General features: G+C 40.6%; 1 protein-coding gene across 3 annotated transcripts; it reads right to left on the bottom strand.

The window, feature by feature from the left end:
- Positions 1–5,036: 5,036 nt before the first annotated feature.
- Positions 5,037–13,309, bottom strand: LOC143518630 (claudin-15-like). Of its 3 annotated transcripts, none has more exons than XM_077011244.1 (5): positions 13,209–13,309; positions 8,550–8,714; positions 7,806–7,887; positions 6,675–6,785; positions 5,037–6,382 (listed from the first exon to the last, which is right to left on the bottom strand). In XM_077011244.1, exons 1-5 carry the CDS (start codon positions 13,210–13,212, stop codon positions 6,283–6,285), a joined length of 462 nt encoding a protein of 153 aa, XP_076867359.1. In that variant the 5' UTR covers positions 13,213–13,309; the 3' UTR covers positions 5,037–6,282. The 3 variants fall into 3 exon arrangements, with proteins under 3 accessions (XP_076867359.1, XP_076867358.1, XP_076867357.1); XM_077011243.1 differs by lacking the exon at positions 13,209–13,309 and adding an exon at positions 12,794–13,191; XM_077011242.1 differs by lacking the exon at positions 13,209–13,309 and adding an exon at positions 12,683–13,191.
- Positions 13,310–14,142: the final 833 nt, after the last annotated feature.

Consider the following 14,142-nt stretch of genomic DNA (forward strand, 5'->3'; position numbering starts at 1 on the left):
ATTTATGTATTTTGGTCTTTGCCAGTCCTACTCCTTCTAATAGATGAACATCGCGTGACCGCGTGATCAGGGGAATGTGAGATGGGTGTGGAGTAAACTTCACTCCCATGACTGGGACAATCACCATGTTCACCAGAGTACACAGTTGGGCTGTATCTGATGACACTCTCCATTACAACATTATAAAAGAGGCTCGATATTTCCTGTCCTGTTCCTGAACCTCATTCCTTCGCCTTTGTAAATAAGGTTAGATGCTATCGGTAGCAAAGTCTAAATTTGAGTTATTGGAATTATATGCAAGATGCTAACTAGCTATGCACCGCTGTTGGATTCGAAATGACTGAAGATATCCCAGAGCACAGGAAAACCCAAGTCAGGTTCTGAAGGTCTACCAAACCTAATCTAACACATCTGGCTTTGATAAGCTACTGAAGAACTTGATTCACTGGATCAGGTGTGTTAGATTAGGTTGGAACTAAACCCTGCAAGATGGTAGACTGCAGCATGGTAGATCTCCAGATCTGAACTAAACTCTGCAGCATGGTAGATCTCCAGATCTGAACTAAACTCTGCAGCATGGAAGATCTCCAGATCTGAACTAAACTCTGCAGCATGGAAGATCTCCAGATCTGAACTAAACTCTGCAGCATGGAAGATCTCCAGATCTGAACTAAACTCTGCAGCATGGAAGATCTCCAGATCTGAACTAAACTCTGCAGCATGGAAGATCTCCAGGGCTGAATTTGGGTCCCACTGCCATAGATGTTTCAGATCTTTAATTTCTTTTTCAGCAACCATACGTCCTCCAGAAGAGTTTCTATGGAAAAATTAATGCTTGCTTCACATTTCTGACATGTAATCTAGCATGTCATGTAATCTAGCATGTATATCATAATGCTGTTCACTACTAATGCTAAACTACTTTCTTTTGTGGCAGGAGGAGCCCTGCGGCTTTTCTGGCAAACCACAAGAGTCTTTCTTTTAAATTTGTCATGGGTTGTTGTCCTGTTTGGCTTTACCAAAGATCTTGGATGGGGTTTTCTGCCACAGGAGAGAAATACAGTGGCCAGGCAGACACTATAGCTCCAGGGTATAGTGGATACCCTTATCACAGGCTCAAAGGTTCTAAACAGGGTGCCTCAGCAGGCGAATGCTTTGTAGCACATTGCCTGAGTCCAGTCTTTTGGACAAAGGCACAAGTGTTACTAGTCTTTGCCCATTCAATCTCTTTGTCAGTCTTTTTTCCTGTGCACGTGGTCTCCTTCAGAGCATCAGATGTAGAACATGCATGAATGTGAATACTGCCCCCGTTACCCTAAGGCAGTAGGCAGAAGACTGTTTTATTCTAAGAATTGGATAGATTTACCACTAATTCAAAATTTCAAAAGGGAACAAAAAATTCTAACAGACTAAGTACTAATCTGGGATCATATAAACACACCAATGATATATAAGGCCTCTCTTTATGAAAGGTTTCTTTTTTCTTTAAATTGTTCATTCTGGGAAATAAACCCGTGGGAAATTCTCCCCTTTCCGGTTAAATGACCATAGACCAACAGCTGCTGTGAATCTGGTTAGTTAATCTGGGTAGTTTTATGTTACTGATGTCATCCACATAGAACAGCTGAGGGGAAGCTGCAGCTGGGTCACCAGGTCTATGTGACGGCGACAGGTCTATGTGATGGCTCTGTGGGTAAACATTAGAGCAGCAGTGAAGACTCTATGTGACGGCTCTGTGGGTAAACATTAGAGCAGCAGTGAAGACTCTATGTGACGGCTCTGTGGGTAAACATTAGAGCAGCAGTGAAGACTCTATGTGATGGCTCTGTGGGTAAACATTAGAGCAGCAGTGAAGACTCTATGTGACGGCTCTGTGGGTTAAACATTAGAGCAGCAGTGAAGACTCTATGTGATGGCTCTGTGGGTAAACATTAGAGCAGCAGTGAAGACTCTATGTGACGGCTCTGTGGGTAAACATTAGAGCAGCAGTGAAGACTCTATGTGACGGCTCTGTGGGTTAAACATTAGAGCAGCAGTGAAGACTCTATGTGATGGCTCTGTGGGTAAACATTAGAGCAGCAGTGAAGACTCTATGTGACGGCTCTGTGGGTTAAACATTAGAGCAGCAGTGAAGACTCTATGTGACGGCTCTGTGGGTAAACATTAGAGCAGCAGTGAAGACTCTATGTGACGGCTCTGTGGGTTAAACATTAGAGCAGCAGTGAAGACTCTATGTGATGGCTCTGTGGGTAAACATTAGAGCAGCAGTGAAGACTCTATGTGACGGCTCTGTGGGTAAACATTAGAGCAGCAGTGAAGACTCTATGTGATGGCTCTGTGGGTAAACATTAGAGCAGCAGTGAAGACTGTATGTGACGGCTCTGTGGGTAAACATTAGAGCAGCAGTGAAGACTCTATGTGACGGCTCTGTGGGTAAACATTAGAGCAGCAGTGAAGACTCTATGTGATGGCTCTGTGGGTAAACATTAGAGCAGCAGTGAAGACTCTAAGTGATGGCTCTGTGGGTAAACATTAGAGCAGCAGTGAAGACTGGACTCTGTGGAAAAAAAATTCTTTTAGAGGAAATTCTTAAGATCAGTACTTGAGATCAGAACAGACATGGCAGTAATCATAGCAAATACTTTTTTACTACTTTTATTTGTTTTTGAGTCCAGTTTTGAAATAAATGTGCTGACTGAACATTTGACTTCCATCATAAATGATAAAGTACAACATTTTGCCTCATTTGTTTAATGAACTTTTGTGAAATATCTGATTATAAATATCTGAATATTTTTGTGAATATTTTTGTGAAATATCTGATTATATAAATATAAATATCTGATTATATTTATCTACAAAGGGTCTACAGACTTTATGGCCACAGTAACCACAATACTTGTTACTTGAACATGGCTAGACATCATCATGACCAAATCACAGCACTCCACCCTGTTTCGGTCACAGACTACATTCATTTTTGTGAGAACAGGACTTGTGCAAACCACAATAGACTTGTGGTTTTTTTTCAGCGAAACCATAGCATCAAGAAACTGAAGCTAAAGGAAGCAGTGAGAATATACAAAGGATTGACTGGCCTATTGTTATTATTATTATTATTTGTTGTTGTTGTTGCTGCTGCTGCTGCTATAGTAACAGTAGGTTTAAACGTCATTGTCGTGGTAATCTCAACAGTACTGCTAATAATGAACAACTACAATAATAATTGCTGGGGCCCTCATACTTCTCCAGTACAGGTGGATCAGATTTACAGTTTGAACTCCTTTGGGACTGCTAGATTACCATTGAAGTGGTTTGTTTTGGAGTGGACCTGGTTTGGAGGATCTTTTAGAAATAGCACGTCTGTAATGTGGTAAGCAGAGGAAGAGACTACAAACAAAGGGTTGGATTTATGATCTTATCTGCTGGCATAGTACCTCAACTCAACTCACAACACAAAGGATAACTTTCTGGCTCCTCCTGTACATAAGAGGATTGGCAAACCTTTATGCCTCGTGTTTTAAAATGGCATAACAGCCTGTAAAGGTGGCTACATTTATGTATTTATGCTTTCAGCGTCTGATTGCAGAGTTTACTACGATTCAATCATTTTCCAAATAAGATTATGTTGTTATACTGACACTTTCTCACAGGCTGCAGACACATCTGTCGCCTTCACGGGGCAGTGGGGTTAGACTGTGGTTTAGCTGAGGTGTAGAAGAAGCCAGTAATGCCTCACTTGGTATTTATTGTCTGAGTGTAACAAAAAAAGAAAGATAGAAAGAAAGCAGGATATTTCTGCCCAAATAGGTTAACTCCTCCCATGTGCAATCCATCTCGTCACCAAATGGTGTCGGTACAGTAATTACAGGTTGGTGTTCTAATCAGCATTAACCAGTGAAAGATGTTTAGAGTTAATACAACCGACAATCAGTTTCTTAGTAGATTTGCAGGAAAATGGCAAACAGCTGACCCCGAGGGTAAATGATGACGTCATGGATGATACTGATGTAAATCAAAACATGAGGTAAGGAAAAGAGACTTGTGTGCATGTGCCTTCAAATGCACAAATCAAAAGCTGAAAACGCTTTCAAAACCAGCTGCGTTGGTGAGGAATTGTTCAAGCTGTGAGGTGTGTCAGCTTGCACATGGGAACTTATGAAACAGTGCAAAATAGGTCTACTTATCAATACAGGTTTATTAAATGTAAACATACAAAAAAGAATATAAAATATTCAGACAAAAATATATAAATTATAGTAAAAAGCGGAGCCAACAGAGATTAGCTGTCAGTAGCTAATGGCTCAATGCTGATAAAATTGTGAATAAGAAAGGTTTATAAGGAAAGAGGCAAAAAGATAAAAAGTAAATGTAATTAGAAATATGAAACAAATGCTTAAATGTGCAACTCATGAGCACAAAGAATTGTTTGGGAATTCATCACAATGTTGCACTCAAATTCTTTTAAAATTCATCATGTTTTTCCTTCTCAATTTTATTGTTGTCTTTGTGCAAAAAGTACATTTACATCAGTTGCCTTACACGAGGCTCAACTGCGTTTCTGTAAATGAATACTATTGGCTGGTGGATCCTACAAAAGTTGGGGCGTGTTAAAAGGTGATGTGGGCATGTCAAAAGCTGATTCCTATTGGCTGAAAAATGCTAGCAGTTACATAATGGCACAAAAAAGATTTTCTACCATTTTTTACCAGGGAATTCCGACTACACCGATTCTTCCAGTAAGACAATGCTATCAAGGACAGGTTTCATTATCTTTAATTAACATGGAACATAACTTAGTCATTACCATTACCAATCAGTACATTCATGTAGCATGCTAGCTAATAGTGAAGTAGATGACCAGCTTTGTTGGATGACTAGTAGCATATTTAATTTAATTAAGATGGAATTGGAATCAATTCAGCTGACTAGTAGCATGCACTGCCTGCATGGAAGATTATATATATATATATATATATATATATATATATATATATATATATATATATATATATATATATATATATATATATAGATGTAATATTCACCTCCTCTATTCAGTTTCTAGGAATACATTCTATTATCTATTGGCTTTTACTGGGACATTATGCTTAACCTATGTTAAAAAATATATATAATGAAGTGTTCAAACCTCTGAATTATGTTAATACTTGATTTTGTTATTTGAATGTCATTACATACACATTTATATTTAACTTTAAAACATTTAACTTAAAACATGGAAAAAACATTTAAAAGTACATTTTAAGACATTATATTTAAGATGTAATGAATAGTATCGATTCCGAATTTAATATCAGAATATGATTTTTTTTTTAGATTTTAAATAGGTACCTTAAGGTTATGATTCTAATAAACTAATTCCAAAATAGTTTTATGAACTCCAAAATGAAAAGAGAAAATCCTTCATAAATCCACTGTCATTCATGACAGGAACAATACACTTGGACACAACAGTACTACAACTGGTTACATTAATACACAGGAGAATTGCAGCAGGTTACATTAATACACAGGAATACTACAGCTGGTTACATTAGTACGCTAGTTACATTAATACACAGGAGAACTACAGCTGGTTACATTAATACATAGAAGTACAGCTGGTTATATTAATACACAGGAGAACTACATTTACAGCATTTGACCAACACTGTAATCCAGAGGCATTTACATGTAGTTCTTACATATCAGCAGGGCTCTCAAGTCTCACGCATTGAGCATGTGACACACGCATTTGACCGTCTTCACACGCTCACACGCCACACTTCCGATTTCACACGGCGAGAAAAAAAATCTAGTTTATTTACCTCCGATCCATATCTATGTCGCCCTCCACTGGCGATCGATCGCGATATACAAACCCCCACCCCGCTCAACAATTAACGTTCGCCACCCCCCGTCAACAACTCTCACACTCTGACATGAATCCAAAACTTGAGAGCCCTGCATATCAGTGTGACAGTATGTGTGCTCCTTTGTATCAAACCCATGACCTTATTATTTCCAGCACCGTGTTGTACGTTCCTACATCTTACTGCAGCGGGTAGGTATAATACACCACTACAGCTGGTGTACTTCAGTTCAGGGGCACTACAGGTGGTTACAAGACCAGTTCAGCTGTCCGTTCAGCTACAGGTTTACACCAGATCTTCATCGTCATCATCATCATCACCTTGAGAGTGTTGGCCTGAACAGCAACTCCATGACATAACAAGGGGTTTGTTGCGTTGTATTGTTTATAATGATGAACTAGCTGACTCACACGTATGCATTGCGTCCGTATTGGCTGGAGGGAGCCAGGGACCCAGCTGAGTGCAGGTGTGGGGTGTCTCTGCGGGCAGAAGGGTACGTGTAGGAACTGGAGGAGAGACACCAAATGGACAGAATGACTGGAGTAGCAATGGCAGTTCTGGGTAAGATTAAAAGTTGGAAAACCTTGTGTTCAAGAGAACAAAATGCCCCACGCCGGACACAACAACATCAGGGCTCCATATTAACAACTATGAAATGAATTTTACTGAAGTGAATAATTTACATAGACGAAAAATGAGGTATAGCCTCTTGATTGAAGGGTTCCTCCCCAACCACAGCTACCCCTTTATTTAAATAGTAGCTTCACATAGTAATTCAAATAGTAGCGATGAGCTCACCGTTTTTCCTGTTTGCTGGTCATTCTACCTGCACACATCAGACAGCATCCTCCCAGCAGGGCCAGTGTGGCTGAACACCAGCCAATATACAGACCTTCTCCTATCTCAAACCTGCACACACCACAGCCTGTAATAAGACCCTGCAAAACACCTATAGGTAGTATTTCATGACAGAGTGAGTGGAGTGGAGAGGGTATAGTGGAGAGGGGAGAGGGTATAGTGGAGAGGGTATAGTGGAGAGGGGAGAGGGTATAGTGGAGAGGGGAGAGGGTATAGTGGAGAGGGTATAGTGGAGAGGGGAGAGGGTATAGTGGAGAGGGGAGAGGGTATAGTGGAGAGGGTATAGTGGAGAGGGGAGAGGATATAGTAGAGAGGGTATAGGGGAGAGGGTATAGTTGAGAGGGGAGAGGGTATAGTGGAGAGGGTATAGGGGAGAGGGTATAGTTGAGAGGGTATAGGGGAGAGGGTATAGTTGAGAGGGTATAGGGGAGAGGGTATAGTGGAGAGGGTATAGTGGAGAGGATATAGTAGAGAGGGTATAGGGGAGAGGGTATAGTTGAGAGGGGAGAGGGTATAGTAGAGAGGGTATAGGGGAGAGGGTATAGTTGAGAGGGTATAGTGGAGAGGGTATAGTTGAGAGGGTATAGGGAAGAGGGTATAGTTGAGAGGGGAGAGGGTATATTGCAGAGGGGAGAGGGTATAGTGGAGAGGTGAGAGGGGAGAAGATATAGTGGAGAGGGGAGAGGATATAGTGGAGAGGGTATAGGGGAGAGGGGAGAGGATATAGTGGAGAGGGTATAGGGGAGAGGTTATAGTTGAGAGGATATAGTGGAGAGGATATAGGGGAGAGGGTATAGTTGAGAGGGTATAGTGGAGAGGGTATAGGGGAGAGGGTATAGGGGAGAAGGGAGAGGGTATAGTGAAGAGGGTATAAAATTAGGCCTTAGAATGAAAGAAAAGCTTTGGAAAAGCCTTTCAAAGTCCATGAAATATTTCATGTAACATTTAGGGGCAGGAGGCTAAAGTATCTACAGTAGACCTGAACTGATTTTACAGGTCCTGATATTGAGATTCAGACCAGATTTAAATTGTCAATACAGGAAATAAACAAAAACAGCCAGACACACTCACTTAGTTCCAGGGTAAAGTGGATCGAAAAACTCCCGAGTAATATTGGAGGCATACCATGACACAGCAATCATGGTGCACAGACCTGCAAATTCAAAGTGTATTATGTGATATTGTAAATCTGATCATGACATTGATTTCTTTAGTTGTTAGTTTAGCTTTGCACTAATGTTATATCAAAGTATATATATTTTTTATCAAAGGTCACTGAATACACTGGTCATGCAGTCTACATTCAACACCTGTACAAAGGTTAATTGTGCAATTATGTAACATTTTGTAACTACACACTGCACTAAATAATGCAGACAGGGGTCAAGAGTTTCACTTTTTGTCATATTGTGCCAATTACTTATTGTGGTCAAGTGCTTCAGGTAATGTGATCTGTATGACTTTTATTGTGAAATGGTTGTTAGTGTGTTTCAAAATTGCAGATTTGCTGGGATTTTTCCAGGTCTCTATAACTATATCACAATCTACTGTTGTGAGTTCAGTATACATCAGTGTCCTCCCCAGACACTAGGCTAGAAGCTTTGCAGCAATTTATTGTAGCAGTGAAATCAACATGGACCAAACTCAACAACAACTTGGGCTGAAGAACTTTTTTGCAACATCTTGTGGAATGCATGCCTCAAAGACATATAGCTGCTTTATTAGCAATAGAGGTTCTACCCTCTATTAGGTGTTGCTAATGTAGCAGGTTAGTGTAGTGTAATTTTCCACTTCCTCAGCAGAGGGCGCCATTACCCTGCAAAATAAAGAAGACGCCTCCAAGCGCGGCGATGCGTCCTTTCAGGACGTAGTTCTCCCCTCCTATTTTGGAGCACTGCATGCCCACCAGGGTCGCGATGAGCCCGAAGGTTCCCAGCACAATAGACGCGATCATGAGTGCACGGCATGCCTGGATATAGCCTGGAATTATTTAAGTAAGCCTGTTAGACAATGGAAAACATTTCACTTATTAAAGCCAGTGTGCATAACCACAACAATGTAGTGTAATATATAAGGTTAGATTTGAGTAGTTATATTTGATTTATTTTGTTATTCATTCCTGATTCCTGGTCATTTGGTTCCTATACACAAATAGAGCTGGACCTGAAGCTGCCTACAGCTAATTACATGCTAAAAATGTAATACATGCTTAACATGTAGAGTTACAAACAGGTGGCAGCAGTGATTTAAAGTGGATGTGGATAATGTGATCTCTGTCCGTGACCAAGCTAAATGATGCAAGGATCATTCAGTACAAAGTTGAACTCTTTGTACAAAGAGTGAACGTCTTTGGCAAAGACGATGAAAGAAAGTTCACAGGGTCAAAATTTGGCCACCAATCTCTTCAATGGGCTAAATGGTGGTACTTTAGATTACTGCCTGTAATTACTGCTCTTCATATGAAAATCATGAGCAAAATGTTGCATAGCTCAATTATGTTATGGGGAGGAAACAATATTTGCTTCATTTTCAAACTTTTGTCAATACAAGTCCTTGAATGTCTGGCAAGCTGCTGGAACCCTAGATGGCTGAAGTCACATGGCTTGTATTTGAAGTTTTTCCTAATTATGTTGAGCTTGCCATTGCCATGGAACTGTTTCTGCTCTTTGTTACTGGTTTGGATCCAGTTCTTCAGTTTAAGTGACATGAACATGGCGTGGAGAAGCCTTGTGACAGCAGAATGTTTCACACATGATGTCCAGGTTGTAAGTATATTCTACTGGGATTACTAATCCAGTCATAGATTTGAGAGGATAGTGCTTTAAACTTCAGAACTTGAATGCGAGGAACCCAACAAATTACGATGACCATGTACCTAGGAATGCCAAAACAGGGTCATTTTATTCAATAGTAAACCAAACTGGCATGGTGTTCTCAATAGTCACTGCCACAATGGCTAGAGTCCACAATGAGACTCAGTCACAACCTCTTCCCAAAGTCAACTCCATTCTTTCAGCATTTAATACGGAAACAACAATTGGAGAATTTACTTATAAAGTACTCTGATGTTTTCAGTGTTCATGAGCGTGATTATGGCCATACTGATATGGTCAGGCGTAGTATCAGAACAGGCACTGCTGAGCCCATAAGTGCACTTACAGGACTCTCCACATTCGAGCTGAAACAGACATGCAGGTGAACAGTTATTTGATGAAGAGATTGTGCAAGAAAACTGTAACTCCAGGTCTTCTCCTGTCATATAAGGTATAGATTTGTTATCGATTTTTGCAGGAACGGAAAGATTCATACTTCTTGAAAGACTGGCACTTCTGGCAGATGCCTTTGGTAGCTCATCTGGTTGTGTCGGTTCAGTAACTTGTACATTTTTGTGTGACTACTGGCAGATTGAACTGGATCCACTTTACACCATTTTAAAGTTATACATTTGAGATAACAAATACACCCCTCATCTTTGTTGAGTCTTCGGATACCAGCAGTGAGCAGTGATCCAATGGGTAGATGAGCTTGATGGATATTGGAATTAAGTGTATATGTTTATATAGACATTCGCCAAGAAGGCAAGCAACAGTCCAACACGCCCGCCATGTCCATGGGGCCTAGCCATCAAACTCAAAAGCTTTTTTTTGAGCTTAAATTGTCTTAACCAGCCCAATTACCAGGGTGATGGCGACATCTACTGGCGAAATGCAGGATCACATGCAGTTTCCTGATACTCAATCTTGAGGATATGCACAAATACCAAGACGTTGATGATTACTTGAATGGAGAAAGGTAAACACAGGCCACATTTGGGGACTTTAAGAAATCTGCTAACTGCTGTGGAAATACTCTGGCATTCCCCAAACTCTTTATTCTTAATGGAATACATGGAAGAAAATTCAAAAGCTTGCCTCACATAGTGCCAGTGAATTATGTATTATGTAAACAAAAAAGTTGAAATTTTATCATAGCCGATGGCGGCCATATTTAATTTGACCATTGCGGAATTCGTGGCACTATGGCGGACGAGCACCTCAGTGATTTTTCATGTCTAGGGACCCACTAACTCAGTTCAAGTGAGAAATTCCCCCAACACCAAATTGCGAACAGGTCTACAGGATTGCAGGATTAACCCTGCAAATGAATGTCTACTCCAGACAAAAAAGGCAGGACATCTGGTGCTGCTCAATGACCCCAGTACAAGGAATAAACAAACCAGCTCCAAGATGGACACAACCTTTATGACATCATTGGTCCCAAGCACAGACATCCCAAACAGCAACACAACAGTCACCTCAACGCCAACAAAGGGACTCGAGCGACCAGTGGTCAGTCCAGGACCTGCAGTCCAGGCTGATGCTGCATTACCATGCGCTGCATGTTTTGGACTTCCTTCTCTATACACACGCCACCTTTACTATATACACAACAACTAAGGCTATAGTGGAGCAGGCATCCGCAGATGTTTGAGGCCTCCCTCAAGTTCATCCTGCCCCATTCAAGCAGACCCACAATATGGTACCTCCCAATTATCTGTTACATCTCCCAGCTCAGGGTCTCCTTCCCCGACCGTTCCTGGCCCCCTTTCCGCAGCGCACAGCAGCTGCACAGTTACGGGTCTCCTTGAACTCCAGGACTTTGATGTATAAAACACGATGCAGAAGGAACGGCGACTTTGTTTTCTGTTTGTATCTCTCTACAGCCTCCACGGACCTGATATATTTGTTTATGTTTTGTTTCTTTTATTGTCATTCACTTACAGTGGCCTCTGTGGTTACACTATTGGTATGTTTCTTGTAGTGTCATATTGATGTCATAGGAGTGCAAGATTTAAGGTTAGATTTGAGCTTTTATAATTCATTTTGTATTCTTTTGTTATTCATTCATTCAAGTAGAGTACATTTTAATAGGAGAGTATGTATTCTATTAGATAATTGTTAGGCCATTCCTGGTTCTTGGTAATTTGGTTTCTACGGGATGATGTTCGAGGGGAGAACACAGACACAGAGAACAAACACACTAAGGAAATATTAATAATGGTCACGTCAAGAGTGTTTTAGAGCCATTGGATAGGAAGCTCAAGCTCACTCATGTTACTCTACTGTTGTTTCCTCTCCTCCTCTTCCAATGGGTCTAAAGCTGCCTACAGCAAATTACACGCTAAACATTTAGGTGGACAATTATTAATGCCAAATCAAAACCACAATTATTAAAGTCAGCCTGAGCCACAACCACAATAAAGCCTGCCCGCGCAATACCACTATTATTAAATAGACTGCGTCAAAAACACATTTACTAAAGCCAGTCTGTATCAAAACAGTCAGCAAAGCTAGTCTGCGTCAAAAACACTTTAACTAAAATTGGTCTGCATTAAAACCAGTTATTAAAGCCACTCAGTGTCAAAACACTGTTATTAAAACCAGTCAACATCAAAACAAAGTTCACTGAACAACACTTAACTGACTGTTGTGAATAGCTTATTGCTGTAAAGTTAAAACACAACCAAGTTGTGTTGGACTTATGGTCCACATCAAAGGTAAATATATGCACTTTTATTTTCCCTTAAGGAAACGACCAGAGTTTAAATATTTTGCGCAATGGAAATATAAAAGGTAATATTCTAAGTATCAGAACATTTGACCACTTTGGGGAAAAAACATAAATGTTATGTGATTATAAGTGTCAAAGGAAGGCCATCCTGCAGATGAAGAACGAAAATAAAAACGACTAGAACAATAGCAACTTCGGGATTATAATTAGCAGCATAAACAACAACAACAACTTTGCGAAATTTCCCTCGGAATCAATTAAGTTATATCGATCTGTTTAACCAATTTAACCTGATGGCAACAAAATTGGTGAGCTCACAGGTTACGGAACATTTTTAACTAAATGCTAACCACTTAAAGCCTATAGTCTAATCACCGTTATAGCCCATGACCACATACCGGACAAGGCGAGCAAGGATGGAAATTCTCTGCAGTTGTGAACACCGGTGGAATCGGTTGCGCAAGACATCCATAAATTCTCATAGATGGTTGATGTAGTGATAACGTTACCATTCACTGTGGAGACCTTCCAATACGGGTTCGTAAGCGCAACCCCGACCATCACCCAGCTTAAAAAACCCAGAAAAAAACCTACTGCCTCAACCACTGAGCTCATAATGTTAAAGGTATGTTTCCTAATATCTAAAAATGAGCAGTATTTAATATTTATCTTATAAGGTTCTAAACTATTCTATGTCCCAAACTCTTTGCAGTTGGCCGTTGTCTCGCAGATGAGGCGCTGCATTGAATTTGCTTGTGTGTCCCATGCGCGAGTTTCTGGAGTTTGAAGGTTCCCACCGCCAGTTTGGGAAATCATTGATTAATATCCTCCACTCAACTCCAAAACACCACCCTTAAGCCTCCATAACAGTTATGTTCAGTCTACAGCTGAGACGTCACCGCGGTTACGGTGTTTAAATCTTACGCATAAAGGGCTCCGCGTTGCATTGTTCACGTCACGTTGCGCGAGCGCTCCCAACGTTGCGCGAGCGCCATTTGAATAGCGCCAGTGTTTGTGGGAATGCTGTCATCTCAGCCGCTTAGAGCAAACATAAACTGCACCTAGTTTTTATATTGTTACAACCAGGAAAGGGTTCTCGATGTCATGTTGGTTATTCGTGAAACCGTTTCTATCGTAAAAGCATCATGAGGTCTTGAGGTCAGTCACACCATGACTAGGACGCGTCAGCTCCGCGGGTCTGATGGTGACATTTTATGGCAACGAAGAAAGGTACTATGTGCGTATCGTAAGGTATAGCGCTTTGAAGAGGTCGACGTCTAATATTGTAAATGAGTATTTCCGGAAACGAAGACGCAAAAAAAATGTATCTTCAAAGAACAACCATGACTCGTCTCCGTTTTTCCTGTTGTTTTAGTATCTCGAAAGTGTTGCCACTACAACGCTCCAGTTAAATCTACATTATATGGCTTAGAATTTCGCATGCATTTACATTATTAGCCTTATACATTCTTATAGGAGGATTCCAGGGAACGAAGAGGCCTGACCATCATGATAATTCACAAAGGTTGGTTTTTCAATGCGGTGTAGTCTATAACAGTCAATTACCAACTGGAATTTGGTCTGTTGAATGTCACATAACTATATGCGAAGTATTTTAGATGTAGGACATACTGTGTCATCATTAACCTACATTATCATGTTTATAAATAATAATTATGATGTAATCATGTTGTCATACCTGGCAAAGCAAGCAAAGATTGAAAGTACCAGCAGTTAAACACTCCAGTTGAGTCTTCTGCACAGCTCTTCCAGAGATTCTCAGACAGTCTGGATGTGATGATCACATTGTCATAATCAGACGATTCCTTCCAGATACTGATGTGCAGGGTAACGAAAG

This window comes from Brachyhypopomus gauderio, chromosome 7 (genome assembly GCF_052324685.1).
Source record: "Brachyhypopomus gauderio isolate BG-103 chromosome 7, BGAUD_0.2, whole genome shotgun sequence".
Taxonomy (NCBI): domain Eukaryota; kingdom Metazoa; phylum Chordata; class Actinopteri; order Gymnotiformes; family Hypopomidae; genus Brachyhypopomus; species Brachyhypopomus gauderio.

Coding starts and splice junctions, on each gene's coding strand:
- LOC143518630 (XM_077011242.1), bottom strand. CDS start 12,899: ATGAGCTCAGTGGTTGAGGCAGTAGGTTTTTTTCTGGGTTTTTTAAGC. Junction 7,888..8,549: donor CGTCTTCTTTATTTTGCAGG/GTAATGGCGCCC, acceptor TTGAATTTGCAG/GTCTGTGCACCATGATTGCT. Junction 6,383..6,674: donor ACCAGCAAACAGGAAAAACG/GTGAGCTCATCG, acceptor TCTCTCCTCCAG/TTCCTACACGTACCCTTCTG.